At 39.8% G+C, this 15,044-nt stretch overlaps 1 protein-coding gene across 3 annotated transcripts in view; it reads right to left on the bottom strand.

Annotated features, from left to right (window-relative positions):
• Positions 1-15,044, bottom strand: part of NFIA (nuclear factor I A) — a 407,486-nt gene that overhangs the window by 73,922 nt on the left and 318,520 nt on the right. For 2 of the 3 annotated variants that reach the window (XM_025382549.1, XM_025382530.1), the window contains one exon: positions 8,281-8,409. In XM_025382549.1, the coding sequence (XP_025238334.1) occupies positions 8,281-8,409 (129 nt within the window). Of the gene's footprint in view, positions 1-5,337; positions 5,392-8,280; positions 8,410-15,044 lie in introns of all 3 variants that reach the window. The other variant, XM_025382541.1, reaches the window with a different exon arrangement.

Genomic DNA, 15,044 nt, shown 5'->3' with positions numbered 1-15,044 from the left:
ACATGCATTTGAATATTGTATTACTACACAGTGGAGAAGGAAAGAACTTCCTATTATTCTCAAACTTTCTCTGTTTCTTCAATCAAATCCATGCATTCGGCCGGGCGCGGTGGCTCAAGCCTGTAATCCCAGCACTTTGGGAGGCCGAGACGGGCGGATCACGAGGTCAGGAGTTCGAGACCATCCTGGCTAACACGGTGAAACCCCGTCTCTACTAAAAAATACAAAAAAAACTAGCCGGGCGAGGTGGCCGGCGCCTGTAGTCCCAGCTACTCGGGAGGCTGAGGCAGGAGAATGGCGTGAACCCAGGAGGCGGAGCTTGCAATGAGCTGAGATCTGGCCACTGCACTCCAGCCTGGGCGACACAGCAAGACTCCGTCTCAAAAAAAAAAAAAAAAAAAAAAAAAAAAAAATCCATGCATTCATTCATTTATTTGACAATTATTTATTGAGTGCTTTCCTTATGCTGGGCACAAGGCAGAGGGATTCAGAGATAAATGATAAAGATGTGGTCCTTGCCCCAATAGGCCCTGCCATCTACTGATGACTGTAGCCCTGCTATTTTACCTCTCCTTCCCTGATTCTCTATTATTGTCTCTGCATATTATGAATCCACACTCCTCTAACCTTTCTTGGTGACCCCAACTTCCTGAAAGGTAATCTTAATTCTCATAATTCTCTGCGGTATATTTTTCTTGGCCAAACTGGGAGATATTGTTAACTTCAGACCCTCAGAAGTTTCATCACTGAGAGCAAGATCCCTGTTTGGGTCCGGAGGATCATGGACTTAGAGAGGTTTATAGTGCATATAAACTTCTGACTACCTCTCCAAACAGAAACTGGAATGATTCTTTGAAAGCTGCGCAATAAATCTTTGGTTTATATGGCGATTGCTTTAGTGTATCTTAGGCGTATTTTCGGAATAAAGGCAATTTTACTTCTAAACTCTCATTGTGTATTTTTTTTTGACTCATAAAGAGGTGGGGGTTTAACGTCATGTTTGCCTTTTGTATGTCTGAGTTCTTCGGTACTTAGCTATCTAAGAGCATGATTTATTTGCTGTTGATCTGTTTTGCACGCCTGTAATGTGAAGGCAAACTGTTTGACAATAGGAGTTAGGTGTTCTGCTAGTCTGGACTTGTGTAGTGCCAGAAGCCCCTGTAGTTGTCCACAAGGATGTCCTTCCCCTCATTTTCTATCGCACCCTGTGCTTCTAGCACAGTAATGCAACTGCTGGTTTCCTTGTCCTCTTGTCCTCCAGGAGGCAAGCACTCTAAGGACAGAATCCATGCTTCTCTTGTTCACTCTACTACTAGAGCACCTTGTACACTGTAAGAGCTTGATAAACATTTGTGGAAAAAAATTAATGGGTCCCCAGATAGTAATGGGTATCTGCAAGCTAATACAATATTGAAAAAAGCCAAACTGACCTCAAAAAGTGTCTCTGAAGTGGCGTGCACCTAAGAGAAACCCTGAATTTACCAGTAGCAAGGACTTATGGACTAATAAAAAAGGCTAAGTGATTTGTTTATGGCTGCTATTAAAAAAAAAACCTCAGTGTGATGGCACAGGTTATGTTATGATTATCAAAAGATCTAAATGGATATGTTATGACTTTGACTCATAAAAAATGTGAAAACAAAGTAATTGTTTAAATAAGTGTAGTTAATTTCTCCCAGTCGGGGAGAAAAAGGTAGAAACTACTGATACGGCGAAAAAGGCACTGAACTGGAGACTTGATTTCTGGTCTTGGTTCTGGGTACCTCAGATTTCTCATCTGTAAAAATAATGGGGAATATGTTGCTAACTGTTAACCAGCATATTTATCCCCTATTTACCCACTGATAAAACCTTAATTTGATAGAGAGCAGCCGTACACTCAGCTAAAAATTTAGAGTTTCCAGCCTCCCTTGCAGCTACAGGTGATCATCGGACATAGTCTGATTGTGCTGTAGAAGATCCTATGAAAAAGTGGCAGGATAAGCTGACAGGTCCTTTTTGCCCTCACCTTTTCCCTTCTTTCTGCTTGGCATGCAGACATAAGGCAGGAGGGCAGCGCCCATGCTGTGACCTTATAAAAACAACCCACTGAAACATGGCTAGGAGAAGAAATCTCAATCCCTGATGGCACTGCAAGTGCCACCCTAACAGCCTTGAATCACCTACTTGCTTTTTTTGTTTTTGTTTTTTTTGGGACAGGGTCTTTCTCTGTTGCCCAGGCTGGAGTGCCATCATAGCTCACTGCAGCCTCAAATTCCTGGGCTCAAGCAATCCTCGCACCTCAGCCTCCTGAGTATCTAGGACCACAGGACTTACCACTATGCTCTCCTAATTTTAAAAAATTTTTGTAGAGATAGGGTCTTGCTGTGTTGCCCAGGTTGGTCTCAAACTCTTGGCCTCAAGTGCTTCCTGCCTCAGCCTCTCGAAGTGCTGGGATTTCAAGTGTGAGTCACCATACCTAGCCACATACTTGTTTTTGTATGAGAAAAATGTGACTCCTTATTTTTTTAAGCCATTGTTCAGTCAGATATTCTGTTACTTTCAGCCAAAAACAATCTTTGCTGATACTGGGAACACATTATACCAAAAGATTCCCAGACCATAACTCTTTCAATTACTTTCAATTGTGCTGCCCAATGTGGATCGTGTAGGCTGCTCCCTGTTCCTAAATCTCTAAGGCACAGAATTGCTTTACTTAGTGCAGAGTATTTAAAGAAACTATCATTCATTATCTTCTTAATCTTCAAAATAGCAAAGATTTTAAGCAAAAAGATAAGTTTTAAGAAGATCTAAACTTTCAAGAAACTTTAAGATGTAACTGATGATTACTCCAAATAATTCTCTAAGAAGTTAGCCCTTTCAGATCATCAACCAGGCAAACTTACAATTCTTGAAAAGGCAAAGGGACGAAGAAAGATTTCTTTTTTCAGTTATGAGGAATAAGACAAATAGTCATGAGTAAATACTTTATTATGGTTACAATTTTAAGTCATGGTAAAAGAAAGTCTTTGAAAGCCCGATCTTTCAGCTTAAAGTGCACAGTAATTATACTAATGTATAACGATGTACAAATGCCTCTACTGAAATGTAATATCTTCCCCCTACCGACAGGATATTCCCAAATAACCTCTTTACCTAATTCTAACCACACAGAGAAACAGGTAGCAAAGTATTATCCCCATGGTACAGATGGCCAAACTGAGGCCACAAGGTTAAGTCAAAGCCACAAAGAAAGCCAATATCAGAGAGGGGACTCATTTTAAGAAACCACATGCCTCTACCTTTACACTGTAAATAGGGAAGTGGTTAGAACAACATAAAGAAAGCCCATAGCTCTTAATAGCAAAGCTTTACTTAGAGAATTTTGCATAGGTTTTCTTTGGATACAACGCCATGGTTCTTCCACATCCTGGACATTTCTTACAAGGAAGTATTGCATGAACTATCACACATTTATCACCCTTGGCTCTTCTGAAGAAATGAAAATTCATCAGGGTCAGAGAGGGGATAAATGTCTCCTGTATGCATTTATATGCATTTTAATTACTTTTATTCATTCAAACAATATTTGAGCATAAAACCCACTGTGTGACACACAACAAAGATAGTGAAATGTCTAAGTGAGAGATCCTTCCCTTTGGAGGTTCTCCTCTAGGAGACATGTATATTAACTAACAAGGCCAGATGAGGTTGGTGGAGTCAATGTGCAGACACAAAAGGCAGCAGGAGCTTAAGCAGTGTGAGATGATGGCAAGCTGGGTGGAGGAGAGGAGGTTTCACTTTGAAAGTAGTGCTTGAGCTGATCTGGGGGGATGGGCAGAATAGTGCTGCGCGAAGGCAATAGGGACAGCATGATATTTTCAAAGCCTGGGTGAAAAAGGATTATTTAATTGTATGACCTGTGTGCATACTGTACTTCCAGGCACTGTGAAAATGACTACAAATACACGATTTCCTTTGCTCCTAACATAATACAATTTTTTTGAGTTAGTGATGATGATCTCCAACTTAGAGATGAGAAACCTTTGGTTCAGAGAGAAAAGCAATGTGCCAAGTAGTGGACAGAGATTCAGACAGCAGCCTATCTGAACCCCTGAAATTTTGTGCTTAACCACTGCCATAGGCTGAATGTTTGTGGCCCTCTAGGATCCAAATCTTGAAATCCTCACCCCCAATGTGATGGTAATAGGTAGCAGGGCCTTTGGGAGGTGATCAGGTCACAGGGTAGGGCCCTCATGAATAGGATTAGTGCCTTTATGAAAGAGATCCTAGAGAGCAACCCCGCCCCTTCTGCCATGTGAGGACACAGCAAGAAGATGCCATCTATGAACCAGGAAGTGGGCCCTCACCAGACACAGAAGCTGCCAGAGCCTTGATCTTGGACTTCCGCTCTCCAGAACTGTGAGTGATAAATTTCTGTTGTTTATAGGCCACCCAGTCCATGGTGTTCTGTTCTGGCAGTCAAAACAGATAAAGACAACTGCTGTGCTATGCTACCTCCCTTCAACACCCTGTGTTTCTCCCTTTGCTTTGCAATCTTGAGAGAGGTTTTCTTTGTAAAAGGTGGCCACGAAATTTCCAAATGTAGCTTACGTTTGCAGCCAAAAGTAAGGCCCTTGGGTTTTTAGCGCGCTGACCTTGATTTGCTGTAGCTCTGTAAAACCTCACCTTCATTCTGAGCGTGGATGTGTGTTGGACAGTTATTGCTTACTAACTGGTGCTAGTCTCGTTGAGGCATTCCTGTGAGAAATGCTAGGGAAGGCAGCAGAAGCCTTGCAACCTAGTGCTAACCACAGAGCAGTCAATGGCCTCCCTGATCCCTGCCCCATGCCCTGGGGACCTGATAAAGGACATTCTTTTCTTTTCTTCAAGACCCTTTTAAAGTTTGATTCTCTGGATTCTCTAATAATTTACTATTTTGTGTTGTGGCAACTTTGCACAATAAAAGGAGTGTCAGAGGTTGAAACCTCCTTTACGTGCACATGTGACATCGATTCCACACTGACTCTTGGCAGCTATACTCTTCCTCCTCAATTTTGGTCTCATCTTCCTAAAACATCAAGTCTTACTCCCAAATGTGATATCATTCCAAGCATTAGCTTTCCAACTAGTTCAGAGAAAAATGAAGGAAATTACAGTACCCATAGCAAATACGCCTTAAATAATGAGGCTAACTTCCAACCTTTTAAAAATATCTTAGCCAGAAAAATGTCTTATGTTAGCCTATCTCAATTCTTACGATTCTTACCACAAAGAGGCAACTGAAGTTTCATCTCAACTATTCCAATTCCCTTCACCAGACCACTAAGCGGGGTGGGGCACGGTAAGAACGGGTACCTGAGTAGACTTTCCAGAAAGGAGAGCCGAGGATGCTGGGAGCCATCTTGAATTCTGGTGAAAACAAAGCATCTTTGGTATTCCATACTTCTTACACTAGACATCTTTCTCTTTTCCTCAAATACAATTTTATGAATGAATATGATTAGACTGGAACTTGTTATGCTGTGAGCTAAGGAGGTTCACCCTGGTTCAACCCAGCGTGGGTCATTTTAGAAAACGTGCTTAGTCATCTAGCATGAAGAAGCTCTCAACCTGTACCCATGGGGAAGTGCTCATGACAATAATTTCTAGAACTACAGTTTTAAGGCAAGACACACATTAGACACTCTTAACATTTACTGACTAATGATAATATATATAGATTGCCTTATGCTCTTCATGGAATCGCCACAAATACTGTTTTATTGTTGGTTCTGTATAAGAATACAAGATTGGGAGGAAAGGGTCATTCATTATTAGTACTGTACCCATTGTATTGATGAGGACATTGAAAAACACAGAAGGTAAGAGGGAAGGAAAAGAGGGAGGTTACCTGGCTCTCCTGATTGCTGGCATACTGTTCTTCTCAGTTCTTACTAACTTACTACACCACGAATCTTTCCTTTCCTTAGGATGGTCCTCCATTTATCTAAGCATCTTTTAAGATTTGACTTCAATGTTATTTATACTTTGAAGACTCTTTTTTTTTTTGAGATAGAGTCTCACTCTGTTGCCCAGACTGGAGTGTAGTGGCACCATCTTGGCTCACTGCAGCCTCCGCCTCCTGGGTTCAAGCAATTCTCCTGCCTCAGCCTCACAGGTAGCTGGGATTTACAGGCGTGTGCCACCACACCCGGCTAATTTTTTTGTATTTTCAGTAGAGATGGGGTTTCATTGTGTTGGCCAGGCTGGTCTCAAACTCCTGACCTCAAGTGATCTGCCTGCCTCGGCCTCCCAAAGTGCTGGGATTAGAGGTGTGGGACACCGCACCCCGCCTGAAGTCACTTTATTTGATACAAAGTGATAAGTAATAGTACATTCCACACCAGGTTTTTTTGTTTTGTTTTGTTTTGTTTTTTTGAGACAGAGTCTGCTATGTTGCGCAGGCTGGAGTGCAGTGGCGCGATCTTGGCTTGTGGAACCTCTGCCTTCTGGGTGCGAGCAATCCTCCCATTGCAGCCTCTTGAGTAGCTGGGACTAAGGCACTCGCTACCATGCCCAGCTAATTTTTGTATTTTTTTCTAGACAGTGTTTTGCCATGTTGCCCAGGCTGACCTTGAATTCCCGAGTTCAAGTGATCTGCCCGCCTTGGCCTCAGAAAGTGCTAGGATTACAGGTGCGAGCCACCGTGCCCGGCCCATCATCTTTTACTTGCTTATTTCCTTGTGTGCCTCTCTTCTGTGGTAGATAACATGCTCTGTGAGGACAGGAACCATTGGTCCCAGTGTCTATAGAGTCACTCAGTAAATCCTTGTTTAAAGAGTGAATGAACCTCCATGGTCACCCCAACACCGAGCTCCTGCAGGAACTTTTACCATTCAATTAGCATTTAGAATATGTGAACTTGACCCCAAACAGATGAAAAGCGACACGTGCCTCATCTCCTTCCGGCCATAAATATTCCGACTAAAAGGGTTTCATATCTCTGATCCCCCACTATAGTTTATATGCTCAATGAGTGTTAACTATGAGGATAATATTTTAATACTATTTAATAAGCCTCATTCTGGGACCTTATAATTCAATTCTGATGCAGGTTTTCAAATTATATATCGATAGTAAGCCTCTCTGATTATACCACACATATACACAAATGAAAGAAGGGATCTTGAGAAAGTTCTACCAATGATCACAAGACGTTTAAAGATGAAGCAAGTAGGTTTCATAATTATGGATAAAGAAGTTGCTTCCCACAGTAGTCAAAATGCTTACTTTCTTCAATATGACTTCCATGTGTGCACCGGACTGTCCTCTTACCCGCCACATTTCCCTGATCTGCACACAGAGCATATTCATAAAGGGATTCAGATTTGTGGGACTAACATTGGGATCAATGCAAGAAACATCAGTTTCCCCAGGTATATGTCAAAGCAGACAAGAGATCATAACTTTCTAGGACGTTTTATGATAGCAGCTGGTAGATCACAGATCTACCTAAAAGAAAATCTGATAAAGGAAAGCAAAACGTGGTTACAATTATTCATACTCCTACTGTGGGAGTTTCATAAATAAAATAATAAATATTTTTATATTGCAATAAGATCAAGTTAAGTGATTTGCTGACATTCTCTTGAGGCTTAAGGCTTGTCTTTAATGCGAAATACAAATCATATTTCTTGTGGACACACTTTAATAATAAACTTAAAAGCATATGAGACAAAAATAATGAAAACATTGCAATGAAAACCAGACAAACTATCTACCACTTCAAAAGGAACGAATGAAGACTGCTCGTCAACGCCCTGATGCAAACAACCTCAACACAAAATGCCACATATTGAACTCAGGTTTTATGGAAAGAGAGTCAGCAGGGATGAGAAAAAGTTACTACTTGAAAACAGGTAATTGACCATACGGAAATATACTCACCTAATGCATGCCTGTGTGCGTGTGTGTGTCCGCACACATACTCTCTCTCTCTCTCTCACACACACACACAAACACACACACAACTTGTAGAACAGATTTGATTTTGGTTCAAATTACTTCCCATCTCTCTGCAAAAATCTCACTGGCAAACAAAAAACAGATTTGGTCCCTGTTTGCTTTAGGAAAGGACAAAAAATTTGATGCCAAATCTGTCTGGTCTCTAAAATTCCAAGGCTGCCCCCAAGGGTAAGAAATTGGAACACTCACTGCCTCAGGAGCATTCAGGGGGAGTCCTCATTGTCTCTCATTTTGCTACTTGGGTCCAAAGGCCATGATATAAGCACAACCAAGGGTGCCTGTGGAGCAGCTCACCTCTGGGTCCTGTAATGACAGGTCGGTGATGCTGTGTGAACGCCGTTCCCAGGGAGGAGGTCTGCGAAGGGGAGGGGCTGCTGAAACCCGACTTCTCCGACTTCTTCAGTGTGGTTGGAGATGGCATTCCTGGCAAGAAGGATCAACTGGTAAGTACACTTTAATTCATGGAACAATGATTTGCGCAACCTAAAAGATAACATCTAAAGAATTAAAAACAAACAAAAAGAGGAATCCACCTGTGAAAGAAAAAGATGTTTTGAATTGCTTTGCATTTGTCACAGGAACAAAGAGGTGACAGAATAGCCCCCTGCTAAGTCGGTCTGTATTTGATTTCAATTTGTTCTACTTAATCGCAGTCCATTTTTGGGTTATTGATCTTCTCTAATAATACAGGGATCAACTTTTGCAGTGTTTCCTAAAAGATGTTGTTTGTGTCTGTGACCTCTGGGACCCCCAAAAGGAGACCATCTATGCTTATGAAGACTTCACATGCAATCATTTCATCTTGTTGGTTATCTTGCTTTGAGACCAAATCACTTTCTCCATATTTTAAATAAGTTGGCTGTTTTAATATAAGAATACTCTCAACAGTGGCAACTTAGTTGTTCATTCAATGAACTCTTTAGAATAGAAAAAAAGAAAAGTAAAAAAATCTTAAATGCCCTACAATTGGGGACTGGTTAGATAAGTATGGTATAACCAATGTAAACAATATGGTAAAAGAGTAATGACGTGGCAAAACATTTATAATATAATGTTAATTGAAAAAGGCAATTACAAAATAGGATGTTATACTATGACACCATCGAAAAGGCTATGCACAGAGAAAGAACTGGAAGGCAATAAGCACAAGCTATAATGGCAGTTCTCTCTCTGTGTTGAATTTGGGTGATTTTCATTGCCTTCGTTTTGCTTACCTGTCTTTTCTATGATGAACATATATTGCTTTCATGTTAATACAATAAAAACTTTTTTTTTTTTAAAATACTTTTACTATTGTGCCTAAGGTTTTCACAGCATTTGCAGCATAGAAAATACTTTGGGAAGAAAATAATGGAGAAACAGTTCCTTGTAATTACTGGATTTGTAATGTTCTCGGCAACCACGCTGACATACCCAACTGGAGGCATCTATCAGTTTGGTAGGGTGCCAATTAAAACAATGAAAATTTGGATATAAAAATAAGAGAAATGACTCCTAGTCTCCACATCAGGGGACAAATTCGGGCTCCCTTAAGGTTGTAGCACAAAACTGGTCTGCACTGATGTTAAAAGAACCAAAGTCCATTCTACTTATACGTGTTTACATGTGCTGTGCTCTGCCCATGACCAGAGAATTACTTGGGTGAACTGGAAAAGTAATAAAAATCATAATGATATTAACATGTAACTGTGACTGAGTACCATGTACTGTGCCAAGCACTTTATAGGTATAGATCTGCCCAGAAATTTAGTTAGTTTGGCCTGTATCTAAATATGTCCCTGTTATTTCTGATCACAGATTTCCTTAATGCAATTCTATAACACGACCTTTGAGTGTGACTCAGACTCTGTAAGGACAGAGTACTTGTCTGCTTTGTTCCCCTCTATGTCCAAGACATCCAAGGGTCTGAAACACCCAAACGATCTGAAAAGATATTTAAACTACTTGTGCAGGTCTCAGCTTTATCTGCAGCTTAATGAATACATGCTTAAACATAGCAAAGCTTAGAGTTTTAGCCCCATGAAAGAAAAACTGCAAACTGGTAAACACTTTTGCATAGTCTGACATAAGTACAGTATAGAGTGGTATGTGATTTCATACTAATTTGACAAATTTGAATCAGATCCTTTCTAGATCAATATCCATGTGATTTGAATTAAAAATGAAGTCACTAAGTCAAGTGACTTTAGTTATACTTGTTGCTTGCTGAATCAGTAACCAGTCATACCATGCCAAAGTTCTAATAATGTAGGATGCACTGAGATTTTGGGTGAACATTCACTGCAAGTAACCTAACCTAAGGTATCATCATGTAATTACATTAAGGAGGAGATTTCAAATAAAAAAATAATTAAAGAAATAAAAAGCTACCAAAAATGTAAACAAATCTCCCAATTCATTTAAACCTTTTTGTGTAGACCAATTATAGGCTGCCAACCATTCCACTGATTTAAATTTAGTCAAATGCCTGAACTATATGTCATAAAACAGAAGCAGAACAGATAACAACAACAACAACAAAATCAAAACTTTAAAGACTGCAGATTTTTTTTTTTTTTCCAGATAATGGAATCACTGATGAAATCCAGTAGCCTAACTAATCTTATTGGCGATAGCAAATGGCTGGACTCAAGAAAAAGTTATGATTTCTTTGAAAAATTCATGTTTTCTAATTCATGCCATTCTAAATCTGCAGAAATGTTGACATGATTGAAATTCACTATTTATGCTTCCAAAAGGAATTATAAGTAAAATTCGGGTAATAACAAGTATCGAGAATGACCAAGCTGATAAACAAGTTCAAAAATAGCAAAATTTACGTCTTCTTTGCAAGGGTTAAAGAAGAAAGAAATTCTGTCGGCATGCAGGAAGAACCAGCCAAACTATGTATAATCTTCTAAATTTATCACAGTCAAGTAATATGAACCCTAAGGCTGTCATGAATCTCAAAATTACTTTGTGTTTTCAATTTTTAAAGACTCGTATTGAACACATTTGCTTATTATATACTTTAATATTTTCCCTACATGCATAATGTATGTTTTGGTTAATTTGCTTTGTATATTTAATTGACCAGATGAAATTCCAAAATGCTAGTAAACTGCTCTCTGTTAAAAGCTAGAGAACATTAATCTTGGCTTTTATTTTTGAAATCAAACTTGGTTCTGTACATTACTTTAAAAATAAACTCCTTTTTAAAATCTTTTGCCAAATATTTATGAACAACTGTTACAAAATTACTGTACGGATTAATGACTGATTGGCTTTCTTTTAATGAATTAAAACTTTAATTTCAATATATTTTCTAGAAGTACCAGATTTTTAAAAAGAGATTACGGATGAAGTAATCCTACCCCTTTTCTGGAGGAAATGAAATGTTACGTCAAAGTTCAAAGCAGAAAAATAAAGAATTTTGTAGAACGAGAAGCAGAAATCTAACATAATGTTCTCTTTCAGTGGGGCATTTCATCCTTTTGATAGGTATTAAAAAAACCCAAAGACAGGAAACAGAATTGGAGGTACATTTCAAGAAGGCCTTTGGCTTGTCACTGGTTTTCTAAACATCCAGAATTTTTGAATTTTGAATTTCCCTCTAGTTTGCCAGTTTTCTAAGCTACATGAGTCATTCCAAATTGTGTTCAGTAGACAAGGGCAAACATATATGGGATTCTAGTCATGTTGCGGCTTTCACCTCTGGAGGCACTTACAAGTGTAAAGTTCAACAAGAAAACCTTGAAAATACAGGTCAAATGCACTATTCACAAAGATTCCTTCAAATTCATCACTGGTATTTGTGGTAGTCAGGCTGGGCTGGTGGCTCATGCCTATAATCCCAGTACTGTGGGAGGCTGAGACAGGAGGATTGCTTCAGGTCAGGAGTTTGAGAGCAGCCTGGACAATATAGTGAGACCTTGTCTCTACAAAAAATGGATTTTTAAAAGTTAGCTGAGGCCAGGCACGGTGGCTCATGCCTGTAATCCCAGCACTTTGGGAGGCCAAGGTAGGCAGATCACATGGTCAAGAGATCGAGACCAGCCTGGCCAACATGGTGAAACCCGGTCTCTACTAAAAATACAAAAATTAGCTGGGTGTGGTGGCGTGTGCCTGTAGTCCCAGCTACTCAGGAGGTAGAGGCAGGAGAATTGCTTGAACCTGGGAGGTGGAGATTGCAGTCAGCCCGGATCATGCCACTGCACTCCAGTCTGGTGACAGAGCAAGACTCTGTCTCAAAAAAAAAAAAAAAAAAAAAAGTTAGCTGAGTATGGTATATGCCTATAGTCCCAGCTACTCAGAACGCTGAGGCAGGAGGATCACGTGAACCCGGGAGTTGATGAGCTATAACTATACCACTGTACTCCAGCCTGGGCAACAGAGAGAGACCTTATCTTGAAAAAAAAATTGTGGTACTCAGAATTCTAAGATGATTTCCTAGTTCCCAGCCTTGTATAATGATGCCTTACACAATCCTCTCCTCTTGCATGTGTGAGACACTTGTGAATATGAAAAATGTCATTCTTGTGAATAGGTTATATTATACCACAAAGGTGATTATGTTGATTAGGTTATGTTATATTGCAAAAGACTTCTGCAGATATAATTAAGGTCCCCAATGAGGTGAGTTTGAGTGAAGGAAAAATATATTATCCCTGGCGGGCCTGACCCAATCAGGGGATCCCTGTATAAAAGGAACTAGAAGTCAGAGATTCTTCTTCAGGCTTTGAAGAAGTCAGCTGCCATATTGTGAAAGGGCCTGTGACAGCCACATGGCAAGGAACTGCAGGGGCCTCTAGGAGCTGAGTAGGGCCCCTTGCTGACAGTTAGCTTTCAGAAAGCAGGGACCTTAGTCCCAAATCCACAAGCAACTGAAGTCTGCCAACAATCACGAGAGTTTGCAACAGGCCCTCGAGCTCCAGAAAGAAATGGAGTCTGAATAAAATTCTCATTGCAGCCTTGTATGACCCGAGCAGAGGATCCAGTTCAGCTGTGGCCAGGCTCCGGACCCATGGAAACTGTGAGATAATATTAAGAACTGTGTGTTCTTTCACGTTGCTAACTCTGTGAAAATTTGTTCTGCAGCAACGGAAAACAAACATGATATTCAAATATAAGACTATTGCAATGCTAGACATGTGTGTATTAAAGATCTTTACTGTACAATAATTACTCTCTCTAATTCTGAAAGTTTCCCTTAGTTTTACTTAATCCACCCTAGGTTGTACAGTCTTCCACTAGCCTACACTCACCCAGAGAAAACGGTAAGATGTATTCTTAGAAAATGAGCTAGAAAGTGGGGACATCATACTTTTGAAAATTGATCCTTCTCCTGATTCTTTCGAGAAACATCAATAACAAAATTAGATTGAGTGATGTGAAAAAAAACTCAAAAAAATTCTCACTGTCTCCCCTAAGAAAATAAGAATTGTTTTAGGTAATTTTTCACTGCAATTTGATATTACACAAAATAAAAAGACGAAAAAGGAAAAACCAATAATAATTAATGTTACCTCTCCGCGACTCCCAAGTTATGATATTTTTCAAATACTTTGACCAAGAACTCTACAGTGACAACCGTAAAGGAAACACTACAGGAAGCATTAGGAAGTACGATGCTGTTTTTTTTTTTTTTTTTTCCTTAGGTATCTTCTTAAAGGGGATATTTTTAGGAGTCACAGGAGCTACAACATCAACGGGAATGGAAGAGAAGGGAAGGATCACCATAAACTATAATTATTCCAGTGACAACCGAACAACACACTGGATTTTTCAAAAGGAAATGGTAACTTCTCAGTGTTAGTGCTTACTTTGTTAGAGCACCTATCCAAAAATTCATTCTCCTGTGAAAAGTATCCCTGGGTAAGTGCTGCTCGGGACAGCAGGACCTTCTCTTGTCTGTCGCAGGAGTTTGGGAGATGTAATTCAAGTTGTCAGAGGAGATTTAACGGGTGTATGTTCCTTTCTTCAAAGTGACAAAGTCAAGAATAGAAAGTTTAGTTTCAATAATGTTCATTCATAGTCACAAGTCTGAAAGCAAGCAACCTCAGCACTTTAGTTTTTAAATCCAACACAATAAGCAGGTTAGAGAGGACCCCAAAATGTTGCAAGTTTAATTGTTCATGACTTGGATAGTGTCCCGTTCATTGTCATCATTTAATTCCCAACAACCTATTTTTATAACTGTTATTACCAGAACAACTATTACACCAAACTTAAAGGCTGAAAGGCAACTGGAAGCCTTCATCCATCAAGTGGCCTCAAGAGAGGCAGGAGGCAGCTACAGAGATTAAATCTCTGCATATCGATCACTTCCAAAAACCAAGCTGAAAATAATAAAAGCTACAAATTACGGAGTACCCATTACATGCCACGCACTTATAAATACCTCAAATCCTTACATTTTCTTTTCTTTTCTTTTGAGATGTAGTCTTGGTCTGTCGCCCAGGCTGGAGTGCATTGGCAAGATCTCGGCTCACTGCAACCTCTACCTCCCTGGTTCAAGCAATTCTCCTGCCTCAGCCTCCTGAGTAGCTGGGACTACAGGCACCCGCCACCATACCTGGCTAATATTTTTATTTTAATTTTTAATTTTTATTTGTAGTAGACACGGGGTTTCACCATGTTGGCCAAGCTGGTCTCGAACTCCTGACCTCAGGTGATCCACCCGCCTTGGCCTCCCAAAGTGCTGGGATTACAGGCATGAGCCACTGTGTCCATCCCCAGATCCTTACATTTTCATCTCAGATAGGTAGATATTATTATCCTATCTACCAATAACTTAATATTCCAGAAATTAGATATCAAGTGCTGTTAAGCAATTTGTCTAGGATCATACAGCTATTAGATGGTACTGCAGATCCAGGTATCTCTGGTTCTCAAGTACATACATTTTGTAAAACCCTCATGTAGTTTCCCTAGTATACTATAAAAACAGTGTCCTATTTAAGTCCATAAAGTATAGTTATAGTTGAAGTTTTAAATTTGGTTATCCAAAGGCGGGAAGAAAAAGGAAGGGTATATCAGATTCAAAAGTGTATACAAAAAAAAAATCCCACTCTGAAGTA

This window comes from Theropithecus gelada, chromosome 1, assembly GCF_003255815.1.
Source record: "Theropithecus gelada isolate Dixy chromosome 1, Tgel_1.0, whole genome shotgun sequence".
In the NCBI taxonomy this organism is placed as follows: domain Eukaryota; kingdom Metazoa; phylum Chordata; class Mammalia; order Primates; family Cercopithecidae; genus Theropithecus; species Theropithecus gelada.
Note: the sequence above shows the minus strand (reverse complement) of the source record. Positions and strands in the feature narration are given on the sequence as shown.